The 16154-nt window shown below is 40.5% G+C and overlaps 1 protein-coding gene across 4 annotated transcripts in view; it reads right to left on the bottom strand.

Annotated features, from left to right (window-relative positions):
* The window catches only part of Cltcl1 (clathrin heavy chain like 1), a 137162-nt gene that overhangs the window by 71770 nt on the left and 49238 nt on the right, over positions 1 to 16154 (bottom strand). For all 4 annotated transcript variants that reach the window (XM_023711719.1, XM_023711720.1, XM_004627991.2 and 1 more), the window contains exons 4-9: positions 10178 to 10339; positions 7269 to 7382; positions 4670 to 4843; positions 3637 to 3834; positions 2046 to 2246; positions 1514 to 1666 (exon numbers count right to left, since the gene is read on the bottom strand). In XM_023711719.1, coding sequence (XP_023567487.1) covers positions 1514 to 1666; positions 2046 to 2246; positions 3637 to 3834; positions 4670 to 4843; positions 7269 to 7382; positions 10178 to 10339 — 1002 coding nt within the window. The remainder of the gene's footprint in view (positions 1 to 1513; positions 1667 to 2045; positions 2247 to 3636; positions 3835 to 4669; positions 4844 to 7268; positions 7383 to 10177; positions 10340 to 16154) is intronic.

Below are 16154 nucleotides of genomic sequence, written 5' to 3'. Positions count from 1 at the left end.
TGTCATTTTGTATACCACTGTCTTCTGACCTTTGGTGTAGAGCTTAGATAGAGTTATTACCTTAGCACCAGGTCTGGATCTACGAAGTTCAGATTCCTCCAGGTGGGTGTTGTTTGGATCTGGCTGCTGTGCTCCACATCTTTCTCCTGCACCCCTTGGAGTTGAACCCTTTGTGTCTCTCTGGCAAGATGTTCTGCTCCTGAATCAGCTGCGTGGGTCTTGTCTCAATCCTTTTTGCAGCGAATTCTGCTGAAGGGTTCTGCACTAGGCCTGCACTCTGGATCGAATGAGGATCCATGGGCCCCAGGTGGTCTCACTCACTCATTGGGCCTGCGCTCTGGGTCTATTCAGGATCTGGCGGGCCCCGGGTTGTCTCTGTCTTGTTATTTCATACCTCATTTATATGTTAACTTTTCATATAGGGGAAATCACGTGATAGTTAAGCTTGTGTGTCTGATTTACTTCATTACTTAACATCATGGTCTCAAGGTGCATTCATTTTTCTACAAAAGCCTTAAAATTATCTGTCTTCAGGACAGGGACTGTGTTTTTTTCTTTTTCTTTTTTTTTTTTGGGTGGTTATCAGGGATTGAACTGAGGTCCTTACACTTGCCAGGCAAGCACTTATTCCACTGAGCTATCTTCCTGGCCCTTATCTATCTTTATAGTACAGCAGTACTCCAGTATACCACATTCTCTTTTACCATGCATCTGTTGATGGGCATATAGGCTGTTTCTAAGTTTTAGCTATCATGATTGCTATTAACATGGGTATGGATATATCACTATGGTATAAAGTTTTTAACTCTTTTGAGAAAATACATAAAGTGGCATAGCTGGGTCAAATGGAATTTTTTTTTTTTAGTTTTTTGAGGAATCTCCATAATGATTTTCATAGTGATTGTATCAGCTGACACTCCAAACAACAATGAAGAAGGTCTCTTGTTTCCCCTTGCCAGCATTATTGGTTGACTTGTTGATAGTAGCTATTCTTTCTGGGGTAAGACAGAATCTTTTTTTTTTTTTTTTTTTTTTTTTTTTTTTGCAGAACCAGGGATTGAACTCAGGCTCTTGCTCTTGTGCTTGCCAAGGAAGTGCTTATTCTACTGAGCCATCTCCCCGGCTCGACAGAATCTTAACATTGTTTTAATCTGCATTTCTCAAATGGCCAGTAATGTTGAATATTTTTTCATGTATTAGCCAACTGTATTTTTTTAGCTCTCAACTCCATCTCCATTTGAGGGATGGAGCACAGGGTCTCAGTTTAGTACCAGGCAAACATTACCCCAGCTGCAAACATGACTCAATCTCCAGCTGATTGGTTATCTCTAAGCAGACCTAACACTGGCTCCCTGACAAGGACGTTGTAGACTTTTTCTTAGCCAACTGGTGCCTGGTCTTCAGCACTGACAACTCTTGTGCACCAAAATACTTACATAGAAAGTATTTTATAAACTTCATATATGTCAACTGCTCACCCACAATCCAACACCAACACTTAAACATTCATTACCTTTTTGGCATACAGCATGATTTTCTGGAATTGGCCTGTTTCTGCAAAACACTGGATAACTTTGCTTGGCACATTTGCTCGAAGGTACACACTTAGAGCAAGCATAGGGTCAGAAGTTTTGACCAAATCTCCCAGTTCCTCTGAACACTCCAGCTGTGCATGGCAAAGGAAGAGGGGCAGTTACAACACAAACAGTACTGTGCTTATGACCTAGTTTTCATTCTTTGATGGGGACTGCAATTTCACAGTCATTTTACCTTTTCTCTCTTTTTTTTTTCTTTTTGAGACAGGGTCTTTAGATGCAGTTCAAGTTGGCCTTATACTCACTATGTAGCCCAGGCTGGTCTTGAACTTGCTGTGATCCTCATGTTTCCACCTCCTGAGCACTGGAATTACAGGTGTGTGCTACCACACCTGGCTATTTTGTTTTGTTTTTTTGAGACAGGTCTCACTACATAGTTCAGGCTGGCCTTCAATTTACTATGAAGCCCAGGCTAGCCTTGAACTCATAACCAATCCTCCTGCCTCATACCTTATCTTCTTTTAACCACTTTTCTAAGAGTTGCTTGCGTCCCTGCTGAAGAACCGGCCGGCAAAGCTCTAAGGATTCAAGTTTATTGAGCTGACCCTGGTCAAGCAGGATTCCAAAGTACTGGAGCAAAGGAGATGGCTGGCCTGGTTGGGCAGGTACACTCTGGAACTTCTGGACTGTGTCACTGGTACGCAGAATTCCCTGAAAAGAAACAGAAATGCAGGTATTTTCTGCTGTTATAACAGGGCATCCTTCTACTTAATTTGCTTGATTTAAAAGAATCTGCCAATGGAGTTCTACATTGATTTGATAGGGACAAAAAGTCCTTTACCAAATTAAATGCTTTCAAGCCCATCAATAAACATCATCATAGGTCTACCTCTTATGATGACTTTACATTTCACCTCTTATTTCTCCCCTAGCTTGCTGTAGTAAGAGTCATCTAACTTGGTCTTGTAGTAGTGAAGTTCTATTAGCATTATATATTTTTCACCATTACATTATAATTCAAAGTATTCAAAGTCCTGAATGAACATTAGAAGTGGTTTGTTCAGTTTGGTGTGGCAGCACATGCTTATTGCTCCACTACTCAAGAGGCTGAGGCAGAAGGACTTCCACAAGCCTGGACTACATAGTGACTTCAAGGCTAGCCTGAACTACATAGCAAGACTCTTAAGAAAAATAAAAAAGGTTTGTTTAAAACCATCAATTGAGGGGCCAGGGAGATAGCTCAGCAGCATCAATGTCTGCCTGGAAAGCACAAAGTCCTGAGTTCGATCTCTGGTACCAAAGGAAAAAAAAATCCATCAATTGAAGGACAAAAATAATTATTTCAAAGAGAAGTAACTTGAACTATAATGTTAGGTGAACTAAATTAGACACACAAACTTTATCAAACATTGTACTGTTTCTCTTATATGAGAAACCCAGGAGGGAGACTGAATATTCTCAAAGGGGACGAGCACCAAGAGATGGAGGGATAGGGAAGACAGGGATGCTAAATGAGAAAATGAAGTAAGATGTGTTATGTACATATACCAGCATTCCACAAGGAGTGTAAACGTTATGTACTGTACACATGCACTAATAAACTAAAAAATTAAAAAGCAATTTGAAAGTCTTTACTTAGGAGTAGACTGATTTATCCTAATGAATTAAACCAAAGAAAAAGCCAGAGGCAGAACTGTTATTCTCTAGAAATGTGGAGAAATCCATGCTAGAACTGTAGCTAAAGCAGATACAATCACTTAATATATTAAAGTTATGTATGTAACTGTATTAGGCAGTAATAGTAGAAATTTTGAGTCACCCAAAGGCAAACCTGTATGTAAACTAAGATGCTGGGTACAAAATATGCATCCATACAGATTTTTAAAAAAAGGGACACTGAAGAGAATATATTAGTGCAGCAAGGTTGTGCTCTTTGTTTCTTTTTATTATGATTCTGCATTGCTACAAAAATTGGAACTGAAAGGAAGAAAGCACATTAATATACTCTAAAATCAGTAGTGAAATGCTTTTATGATTTATTTCACTATCTAGGTTGCTTCCTAAATCTCCAGAATGGCATACAGTATTCAAATATCATTACCTGTGGTGCAGATGCCGCTACTTTGGCAGCTTCAGCATAGTTACCCTGTGCAAATAGAGTACTGAATTTCCTCACAAACAATTCTTCTGCCCCAGGCAGGTTACTACGAAGAGCCAAGCGCAAACCCAGGTCTGGATTCTGAAGCACACCGATTGTATAGTTCACAATGTTCTTTTCTTCAACACAAACTGACAGCACCTGTAAGGATCAAGTGAGATGGGCTCCACTCACAGACACACATAGTCTTCCACCATCCCTCACAGTACTGCAGTCTTAGCAAATCTCCCAGATTGTGTGGCACATGCCTGTGATGTGGGCTTGGCAGTGAAAGGATACACAGAAGCCAGAAGCCTAAAGTGGAATTACTTCAGAGAGTGAAATACAGTTGTTGAATAGACTAATCATGTGAGAAAAATGTAGTCATATGGACACTGATCGCAGTGATATGGTGAGAATACTAAAATGATTCATCTAGTTATAACAGACACATTCCTCCCCCACTTTTCTTTGGAGACAGGGTCTTACTATGTAATTCAGGCTGGCCTTGAAGTAATATAGCTCAGGCTAGCCTCAGACTTGTGGCAATACTCCAGCCTCAGGCTCCAAAGTGTTGGGATTATAGGTATGTGCCACTTTACCCAGTTCTCATTAGTTTTCTTACTAATGTGTAGTTTTTCTTTTCAACTTTGGTTGAGAAAGGTAACTTTGATAACATAGTATCTACTTTTCCTACTTTTTCCAGTCAAGGAGTGCATGGCATAAAGCTGTGCATGCTCTTTCAGAACTGTGGCTTCACTAGCAGACACTACCTGTAGGAAGGAGCTGCTTGCTTCCTTCTCAGAATCAATTATGTTTTAAAAATTGTGCTGGGTAAAGAGGAAAAGTAATGATATGAAGGAAAAAGGCGACCCAGATATAATTTTAATAACAGGAGCTAACTCTCCTTGGTCACTTTCCTGGAGGTAGAGGAAAGTTTAAGCTGCAGTCCTCAGTGAATACAAATGGTGCTAAAGGAAACCTCGGAGTTACATACCTGTCCTGTTTTGTTCACACCAATAATCCCAGAGGTAGGTTCATGGGGAGCAGTTACAAAGATTGTGTCAGCACTGATACGGTTCATGTAGATGCACACACCAAACTCTAGGTCATACATATGAAGGTAGCCATACTTTGTGATTAAGTAGATAACACCATGATTAGCTCCAATCTGTATGACAGGACAGAAAAAAATAGAGAAGCCAGCCAAATGATGAAAAGGATTCTTGAATCTCTCAGGTCAAGATTGTCTGTGGGAGCAATGCTTCTCTGATATGTGGATTCCAAGTCCTATCCCACACTGTAACATGTAACGGCAAAATTCTGACCAAGAACTGAGTAGCTATGAGGTTTGGAGGCAAGAATCAGCTTTATTATGCTGGTGGACCTGACTGGGATCATTTCTAAAGAAGTTGGGTCGCCACAACTCAGGGAGCAAGGTTTTTCTGGGGTTGTAGAAATAAAAGTACAGAATCAGAGCAGCTCGTTGTTTGGGGATTGGTTCTTACAGAAGTCAAAGTCCAGCCTTTTCTGGGAACCAGAAACTTAATTAAGTAACAGGAACTGAAGTAAATTGGTGGTTTAAGCTGGCAGGATCCATCATGTGGAAAGGGGCATTTCCTGTTATAGACCTAGTGTTAAAGCAAATACTATGCCCAATCACCCTCAAAAGTCTGAGAAAATTGGCTTATTTTTCACATCTTTCAGGGAGAGACATCCTTTCCCAATTTTTTTTCTTTTGAAGACAGGGTGGCTGGCCTTGAACTTACTACATGGATCAGCTGGCCTCAAACTCCAGGTAATTCTGGTTTAGTCTTTGAAACACTGGGATTACAGGCATGTACTACCATTAGACTTTTTCCTAGTTTCTTACCAAACTCTTTTAAGCAAGCAGAAAATTCTAGATAAAGATCTCAAATATTGTTTTCACTATTTTTTAAAAAATGTACTTAGTATAGGGTCTACAGGGTCTCACTACACAGACTCATAGTGATTCTCCTGTTTTCAGCCTCCCAAGCACTGGGATTACAGGCATGTACCACCATGCCCACCCTCAGAGCACCCAGGGGCGGGGACAGTAAGGCATGTGGTGTCAGGGGTCAAACCCAGGTCCCTGCCTTTGCCTAAGCAGGTACTCAGTCTGGTGAGCTATTTCGCCTGCCCTCCTGGCCCAGTTTTCTATCCAGAAATTTATATTTGTACTTTTGGCTGATGCACAAAGATGTACAGACCACAATATTCCTTGAAGTGTTTACTATAAAAGTAAAAGTCCATTAATGGGATGGTTTGAGTTATAGTACACCACAAAACATATGATACAGGCAATAAAATAACAATAAATGTGATATTTTATTGACTTAAACTCTCTGTGACATTGCTGACAGTCATAAAGCAGCAAAGATAGTGTTCAGCCATTTTTATAGGAGTCTATTTCTGTATATCTCCATAAATATAGACATAAGAAGTTACTTTGAAAGGAGTTACAATTATCAATCCATGGTAGGATTTTATTAGATATTTAACTCTGCTGCTAAATTTATTGATATGTTGGAAACTGATACACAACATTTCTTTTATAAAACAAAAAAAGCTAATTTTACCTCAGTAAAAAAATTAACATTGTTCAATCAGATAATTGCTAACAGAAATCTAGATTATAAGAATTAGTGTAATTATAGTCAGATATTTGAAAACAACATTCTCCAATTATAGGGTACCTTTAAAAAAACCCTGCTTATTTCCCACAATGTTTACAAGAATAAAATACCTCTGGAAATGTTGACAATGTACTCAGAAAAATAGTAAAGGGGCCCAGGGATATAGCTTAGCAGCTTAAGTGTCTGCCTGGCCAGTGCAAGGTTCTGAACTTGCAGCGATCCTCCTGCCTCAGGCTCCTAAGTGCTGGGGTTACAGGTGTGCATCACCACAGCTGGCCAGTCAGCTGACCTTTAACTTACTATGTATCCCAGACTAGTGTCAAACTGATGCTGATCCTCCTGCTTTTTATAGTAAAATCTTAATTTTGATCAGAAAAGGCTTATATCTAAATTTTTATATAACAAGTGGTGAACACTTTGATGTACTGTATAGTCCAACTGGTTGGCTACAGAGAACTGTTTCCTTCTTTATATATTCTTGTACCACAGAGATCAGGTACCTTTTTATATTAAAAGGAAAAAGTCTAGGTCTTGTGGTGCCTGAGCTGGAAGAGTCTCATGATGCTTTGCCCCATGCAATCCCTTATACAAGCAAGATTGTTTCTAATCTTGCACAAAGTCCCAGGCCTCTAAGTGGGCTTGTATGAATCACAGATCTTTAATGGAGGGAGACAATGAGGCAAAGTCTAGGTGGCAGCCTCAAGTACCTAAGAAGGTGCCATAATTGATTTGATTTGATTTGATTTATTTTTTTTCAGGTCATCAATATGAATTTTATTTTATTTTAGATTTGATTTATAAAAGTTTTTTTTGTATCAGGAATTGAACTCAGGACTTCACGCTTGCCAAGCAGGTACTGTGCCACTGAGTTGTATCCCCAACCCTTTCATGATAGATATTTTAGAGCATGAAGACATTCAGAGAGCAGTATACGCATACCTGCATAGCCACTGGAAAATCAGTCTGTGCTTCTGGAGGAAAAAACACATCCACAGCTTTCTTTACAAAAGGCTGGTTTCCTGCTGCAGGCTGTCCAACTTCGATTATGTGCAACTAGAAGAGAGGTTTTAGATCAATCCAAGTTCATTGTCCTGTGGCAGACAGGTGCTAACCACAGTGTGATGGTTGAGTGGAGCAGCCTCAATTCTAAGCTCTATATGACAAACACTAAACTTACATTCAAATAAAACAAACTGGGAGTGTTGGCTCACACCTGTAGTATCAGCACTTGGGAGGATGAGGCAGGAGGATCCTGGTCAGCCTAGACAATTTAAGGAGTGTAAGTCTGCCCAAGATGACAGAGCAAGGTACTGTTGTTTTTGTTTTGTTTTTTTTTTCGGAACCGGGGATTGAACTCAGGCCCTTGCGCTTGCCAGGGAAGCACTTATTCCACTGAGCCATCTCCCGGGCCCCACGGGACTGTTTTAAATATACACACACACCCCACACCACAACCATCAACAAAATAAGACAATCCCTTTTCTGAGATGTTTGTGATTATTTACCAACTTCTCTATAAACCAGATAAAACAGAAAGAACCAATGCTGGGAAACCTGAGAACATTCAGCTCCAGGAGGCTGGCTGAGTTCATATCACAGTCTCTGAGCTCTGATACTGATTCTATAGAAACGAAGGTATCAGTTGGAGCCTATTCCTATTCCAACTCTGTTCTCTCATCTCCCAGATACAGCTCAGGTTAACCAAGAACCACTCAGTTAACAAGACTCTTCACTGGTTGTCAAACTCATTAGACAGTCTGACTAACCGTGACACAAGCCTGAGTGCTTCGAGGTTATGCTGGGGAATATAAGAATCTCTGTAGAATGCTGAGGAATAACTGAGGATGAGAGGACCCTGCCTACTTTTATCAGAACAGCTGTAAGTTCCTGGTTTACAAAGGTGCCTTCCTCATAACTTTGACCAAAAGAAAAAAAAACTGTGTGTGTGTGTGTGTGTGTGTGTGTGTGTGTGTGTGTGTGTGATTGAACAACATTTCAGAAAAAGTCATGAGTAGAGGTGGACTATAAACATGATATAACTGCAAAATGGGCGAGGAGGGGAGGCTGACATGGCATCACACTGGGGTTACTGTGGGTCACATGGGACATGAAAACTTGTTACACATGGATGGATAGTTTAAGATAGTGGTGAACCTATGGCACTCATGCTGCAGCAGGCTTACAGACCCCTTCTCTGTTGCTGCCTCAGCGTGCCCCAGCAGATAAGCATCTGATAACAGCACACAAAAGCATGCTAATTGCAAACTTTTACCTTTCAATAAAGCTGTTTGCATCACTGAAAGCTGTTATTGTGTTTTTCTTTTAAGACAAATGATGTTAATGCATTTGCTTTTTTTTTTTTTTTCCCTAAACTAAGACTTCAGTATTCAGGTTTAATCGCAATGTTGGCACTTAGTGATTAAATAAGTAAGTTTTGCCTGGTACAGCACACGCCTGTAATCCCAGCACTTGGGAAGCTAAGGTAGGAGCATCGCTGTGAGTTTGAGGCCAGCCTGGGCTACATAGTAAATTCAAGGGCAGCCTGAGCTACATAGTAAGACCTTAACTAAAAAAAAAAAAAAGTGGGGTTTTGGTTATAGTTTGGGCACTCGTTCTCTAAATGGCCCACCATCACTACTTTAAGATAAAAGGTAGTTTAGGAAAAAACTGGTGAGGCCTCTTGGTAAGAACGAGTGGAGAAGGCCTGAGAACATAATCTTGAACAAAGTTCCAGAACTTTCAGTGGATTTGAAAGAATCACAGATCTTGGACAAGGGGAGTCAGTGATGCAATGTGTAAGTGGCAGTTTCCACCTCCTAAGAGGTGCCTCGATGCTTATTTATTCTTCTTTCTTTCTTTTTTTCTTTTTATGAGAAAGAGTCTTGCTATGTAGTTCAGGTTGGTGGGTGAATGCACTTGTGGCCCAGACTAGCCTTGAACTTGTGGCAATCTTTCTGCAACACTTTTTGTTCTTTCCTGAATGGTATTTCAGAACATGAAGATGTTTAGAGAGCAGCACATCCATACCTACATAGCCACTGGAAAATCAGGCCGTTCTTAAGGACTTAGTCATATGTAAGACATACAGGCCCTGCTAAAGGTCAGACAGTGACAGCAGAAAAGACGAAAGATTTAGATTTCTTAAGAGTTAAGGACAGTGACACTACCAACAAAAGTGGAAGCATGAGAACAGAAGCCAGGGATCTCAGAAAGCAGTAGAAAGGCATGATTTTGCATTGGTATCTGCTTGTGAAAAGGTCAGCAATAAGGAAACTCTCAAGTGTCTGATGAAATCTCAGCAGAACGCTATGACTCTCCAACATCAGAAGTTCTCATACTTCCACACTACTGTCCATGGCAGTCCTGCCGAAAAGGGGCTGTGCAGCCCCCAACCTTACTAAGAGTCAACTAACTCTCAGGAACAGCTTTGTCTTCCTGCAGCTTTTCTGAGACTTGCCCTACTCCCACCTACCACCACAATAGAAAAACCACGCCTTGGGTGGTGTAGAGGCCATGCCTCAGAGCAAAGAGGGTACCACATCATGATCTCAGAACCATCTCTTCCATGAGGCTGATTCCTGAGAGCAGAAATTGGGCCTTACTTTTTTTCATTGCTCATCTCAGTGCAGTGTAAGAGGATTTACAGGGAAAGCAAACAGTAGTTGACTTTTGCTTACTAACTTTATACCAAGGTTGCTACCAAACCTCTGGCATGTGCAAAGGAGTACTACACAGCATAGGAACTCTTGTTTTCATAGGCACTGGAAGGCCATGCTGCAACCCCAGCTGCACGCATGACACTGAATCCTTCTTCCATTTCTTGGAAGACTAAGTGAAGTGGACCCTACCTTGCCTCCTGTAGGACTGCGGACAGCAAAGCAGAAAAGGGTGGAAGGCTTGGCATTCTCCTCCATCTTGAACTCTGCAAAGGCAGCAGCATGGCCTTCTATGGGCTGTGAGACCTTCCTCTCCACAGAGTAGAGCTGCATTGCCCCAACCACACGATTTTGCTAAGAAAAGATATTTTGTGATTAATGGAAAACAAACAATGCTTAAAAACACATAACTGAGTTTGATATGGAAATATGGCTGTGCCTGCTGGCACAACCCTGTAATCCCAGCATTTGGGAGGCTGAAGCAGGAGGATCAGCATCAGTTTGACACTAGTCTGGGATACATAGTAAGTTAAAGGTCAGTGAACTGCATAGTTCAAGCCCTGCCTCCAAAAAAGGAAATATGGCACAAATACACAAATAAACAAGACTAAAAATACTAAGATATATGATCCTAATTTGTTCTATTCTTTTGGAAATTGAACTCAGGACTTTATGCTTGTCAGGCAGGCACTGTGCCTCTGAGCTACTTCCCTGGCCCCTTAATTTGTTAAATATAATCTTTGTGGCGTTTTTTTGTTTGTTTTTGTATTTTAGGGAAGGGTCTACAGGGTGTTCAGGGTCTCACTACTAGATTGGACTTGTAGTGATTCTCCTGTTTACAGCCTCCCAAGTACTGAGATTACAGGTGTGTGCCATCATGCCCAGGCTCAATCGCCATCTCAGCATGCCCAGGGATTGAACCCCCCCCACCCCGCTGAGCTATTTGGCCCGCCCTAATCTTTGTGTATTTTGTCACAGAAAGTAAGCATTGGGAAGACAGACACCAAAATGTCAATAGTAATTCAATTAGGACAATGAGTTACAGGATAATTTAAAAAACTGCTTGTTTGCCCAACCCAAAAATGGGCATCTGAGATGAATATACACTTCTCAGAGGAAGAAATACCAATGGCAAGTAAATATATGAAAAAATGTTCAACATTACTGGTCATCTGAGAAATGCAAATTAAAACACCACTGAGATTTCATCTCACCCCAGAAAGAATGGCTAATATCAAGAAGTCAGTCAATAACAAATGTTGGAGAGGCTGTGGGGAAAAAGGAATACTTCTGCACTACAGCCACTATGGCAAACAGTGTCAAGATTCCTCCAAAGGCTGGAGAGATAGCTCAGCAGCTTAAGTTTCTGCATGGCAAGCACAACACCCTGAGTTCGATCCCCAGTACTAACAAACTACCTACCTAACAGAATAACTAAATGACGGCCGAATAAATAAATAAAAATATCATGAATCCAAAAACTGATCAGAGATTCCTCCAAAAGCTAAGATTGGAGGTCCCATTCAATACTCAGCTATTCTCCTCCTGAGTATTTTTCCACAAGAACTGAAAACCTCATACCATAGGGATATATGTGCACCCATGTTTATAGCAGTGCAATTTGTCATAGCTAAATCCTGGAAACAACCCAAATGCCCATCAAATGAAGACTGGATAAAGATGATATGTTTTTATACAATGGAGTATTATTCTGCTAAAAAAAAAAGGATAAATTTGAGTCTTTTGTCAGTAAATGGGTGCAACTAGAGAATATACTCTTAAGTAAAATAAATCAAACCCACATGTGCAAACATTGTATTGTCTCCTTTGCATGAGAACCTGAAAAAGAAAAAAGGAATCAGAAGGGTACAATATTTTATTTTTTTATGTATTTAGTACAGGGTCTACAGGTTCTCACTACACATATTGGACTCATAGTGATCCTCCTGTCTCAGCCTCCCAAGCAGCTAGGATTACAGGTGTGTGCCACCACACCCAGTCTCAATTATTGCCTCAGTATGCCCTGGGGGTGGGGCTGGTAGGGCACTGGGGGTGAACGGTACAATACATACTGGGAAAAAGGAATGAACTTATTCAAAAGGAAAGAGTTACTGAGATGAGAAGGACTGGAGAGGGAGTGGGGGAAAGAAATTTATTATGCATGTAAGCAGGGTGGTTTGGATAACTGTACTGTGCATTTTTGGTGATCTATTGAAAGAAGCGTTAATGCTTTCATTTGCTTCATGTCCTTTTTTTTCTTTGTACTTTTAATATCTAGCACATTTCTTTCTTGTTCAATTTTACATGCATATAGCTAGTAATATGAATAATTGGTTGGAAGACAACAGTATGTATTACAACAAATACTGTGAAATTCATACTACTTTGTTAAGTAAAATTCTGTATCACTTTTAAGTTTTGTTTTAATTCTAATTTGTACTCTCTTTTAAAAAAATCAACAGAGTAGAGACAAAAAAACCCCCAACAAAACATGCTTGTCTGCAATGTATAAATAGCATATATTCAATTTAATAAAACCTAACTAATATCTTTAATAAAATTCAGAATTTACATTTTTAGCAGAGTTCCAGTACATTATTCTCAATTTCAAATGCTCAAACTACAGAATATGGAAGCCAGGTATGGTAGTACATGCCTGTTAATCCTAGTACTCAGGAGGCTGAAACAAGAGGATTGTTGGGAGTTTGAGACCAGCTTGGACTACAAAGTGAGTTCAAGGCCAGCCTGAACTGCATAGTGAGACCCTGTCTCAAAAAGAAAAAAAAAAAGTAAAAGGAACATGAAAACATCAGTGAAATTAAATTCAACATTCAAATCTTATCTGTTAACCAGACTCCTGAATAGTCTGTGGGTAAAATTCATGTCCTCAGTCTATTTCCCACCTATTCATATTTCCTTAAAGTAGAAAACAGGACTTCAACTTTTTTTTCCTTAAAAAAAAGTATTTTTTTTTTATCCCAGGACTTGGGAGGCTAAGGCAGAAGCAGCACAAGTTGGAGAGTTTAAGGCCACTCATGCTACATGTGAGACCTTGTCTCTATCTTTTTTTTTTTTTTTTTTTTTTAATGAATTTATGACAGGGCCTACAGGGTTTACAGAGTCTCTCAACATGGATCAGACACCTAGTGATTCTCCTGTTTTCAGTCTCCCAAGCACTGGGATTACGGGTGCATGCCACCTTGCCCAGTCTCAATCACTGTCTCAGTGTGCCCTGGGGCGGGGCCGGCACGGCTCTCTGGGGACTGAACCCCAACCTTGCTCAAGTGGCACAGATGTGAGTTCATTCCTGAATTGATCTTTTTCAACTAGTCTACATGTATAGCCTTACATGGAAGAGAATTCTTGTTGTCAAATGCTTAGAATGTTATCTCTTAGTTTAGTCTGGGGGCAAAATACACGAGTTGCTTTTGTTTTTGTTATTTTAATTTTTGCTTTGTTTTGTTGATACAGGGTCTTCCTATGTAGTTTGGACTCAGTGATCCTCCTGCTAGAAACTCATCACTAGATCAGTCTGTTGATGACATCAGTGCTGTCATAATCAGTCACATCTAGGCCCCAGCTCTAATAATATGAAGTTTCAGCCTTCCCAGTGCTGGGATTCCAGGTGCATACCACCATGCCATCTTATTCACCATCTCAGTGGGCCCCGGGGGCCGGGCCAGCATGCCAGGCTGAGGATCGAACCCCTGTCCCTGCATTTGCCTAAGCAGGCACTTTAATCCGTTGAGCTATCTGGCTGGCCCTTATTTTTTGTCATTTTGAGACAGGGTCCCACTATGTAGTTCAGGCTGACCTTGAGCTTACATTGTAGCCCAGAATGGTCTCAACCTCACATAACCCTTTTTGCCTCAGTTTCCCCAGTGTTGGGATTACAAGCATGTGGTATCATGGCTGGCCAACCAATGTAATTTCAGAATATTTTTAATTGTTTAAAATGAGCTTCATCAGCAATTGCCATTCCCATTTTGCACACTCCAAGTTCTAAGCAACTTTCTGATTTCAATATTCTGACCATTTCTCATAAATTCAAATGTAATTTTTGCCTCCTTTCACTTAATATTCTCATATTATGTATTTACTTTTTGTGAAAAAGTACTATCTCACTGTACAGATACCACTTGATCTACTTTTCATTTGATTGACATTTAAATTGTTTCTTTTTTACTATGATAAATCACATAGACATGCATATTTGCATATGTTTGTAGTAATAATTTTTAGCTTAAAGTCTATTTTGCATTAGTATAGCCAATCCACTTTTTTGTATGTGTACATGCAGTTTTACTGTAACAAAGCAACTTACACAGTTTAAAACTGTGCATAAAAAGAAAAACAACAAAAAACAAAAAACTGTGCACCACTTTTTCCTTTCCAGTGAAAACAAAATTAAAAAAAAAACAAAAAACAGCAAAATTTCAATAGAGAATGTCAGTTGTCAGTTCCAAATAAGATCCTACAGGTTCTGCTGATTCTTCCATTGAGTGGCAGGGTTCAAGTCTTCATTAGGAGAAAATTTTATTTTAAAAGTGTCATCTTAAACTCCAAGGATGTCTGTTTACATCACAATAAAACATGCCACAGGAGAAGCCATGTTGTTAAATGCCTGCTTAACCCACCCACACATCTCAAATCTACCCTCTGCTGCCCTTCTGTACTCCATTTTAAAAAAAGTTTTTTAAACAAGTAGACAGGTACATCTTGATAAATGTTAACTGTCCATATTCACACAGAGACACAGTGTATCTCTGAGCCCAATATAGAGAGAGGAAAAAAGCGAGAATTCTATATGCACTACTACCCAAGGGCAGGGCACCCTCCAGCTTCTAGCAGAGGGAAGAGAGTGGAGAGTTTTCTTTTTTCCCCACAGAGCACCGTGGTGTTAAATCCAAAACGTTTGTAGAGACAGGATGGAATAGAAATAAACTGAGAACAGAAAGCTGTGGAGATCCTTTTTCCTGTATTCGGTTCAAGGTTTCTCTCCACAATGTAAGTTAACCATGGTATTTGAGACTAGAGATCTCAAGAACAAGATGAATGAACACGAGGTGGGGGGAGACTGTAACTTGCTCCCAGAGACTGGAGAAAATGAAAAAAAGAAAAAGAAAAACAAGAAGGTTGAAATATGATAGTATACAGTTAGTCATCTTCTCCTTTGTCCTTTCATTAGATCCTCCTCCCTTTCATCGTCACCTATGTCCTCACCCCCCCCCCCCCAGCTTCATCAATGTCCTCCAAACCTTCCTGCTTTTCATCCTCCTCCTCATCCGTATCTGGAACCAAGTCATACTGCAATGGACTCATCTGTGGCCGGCTCAGTATGTGGTGCCGGGATCGAACCAGGGTCTCTGTGCTTGCTTAAACAGGTGATTTAGAGAGCTATCTGGCCTGCTGAGCTATCTTGCCGGCTGACCAATCTCGCTGGCCCCAAGAATTTTCTTTTCCTTCTTTTTTTTCTGGCAGAACCGGGGATTGAACTCAGGCCATTGCGCTTGCCAGGCAAGTGCTTATTCTACTGAGCCATCTCCCCAGACCCTCTTTTCTTTTTAGTAAGGGTCTATAGGGTCTCACTACATAGATCAGACTCCTAGTATTCAGCCTCCCAAAGAGCTGGGATTAAGGCACCAGCCACCATGCCCAGTCTCAATCTCAGCGTGCCCTGGGGGCAGGGCAGGCACGTGAGAACTTTATTTTTGAAGTAAGGATTTTCATCAAAATAAAAATATATTCTGTAACCTGATTTGATACCTTCAAATACTGTTAGTTCAATTCTGGTCAAATAACGCAATGCTTCGTTTTCCTCCCCAAGCAGTGCAGACATTTGTGGATTGTTAACAAATACTGTTAGCCAAAACTCTGGGATTGTGGCAATCAACTCTGACCTCTTCTGAAAAAAATGGTTGGTAGTTTGTTACTATTTCTGTGCTTTCAATATCTCCTCACTGGCTTATTCATTAAGTCTATTTCATTTTGTACTTCATCAATGTGTTCAATTGCTTCTTGCTGCTCTTTTTCTGAGGTCTCAGCCGGGTCGTGGCCGGAGTTAAGCTCCTTTTTATTGACTCTGGCCACCAACATGGTGTTGCTTTGGGGTCTCAGGAGTGGGAGGGGTAGAGAAAGGAAAATGAAGGCGGCAGGTGGCTTGCCTCAC

The sequence above is a fragment of the Octodon degus genome, unplaced genomic scaffold (assembly GCF_000260255.1).
Source record: "Octodon degus isolate 3935 unplaced genomic scaffold, OctDeg1.0 scaffold00021, whole genome shotgun sequence".
Classification (NCBI taxonomy): Eukaryota; Metazoa; Chordata; class Mammalia; order Rodentia; family Octodontidae; genus Octodon; species Octodon degus.
This window is presented reverse-complemented; position numbering and strand designations above follow the sequence as displayed.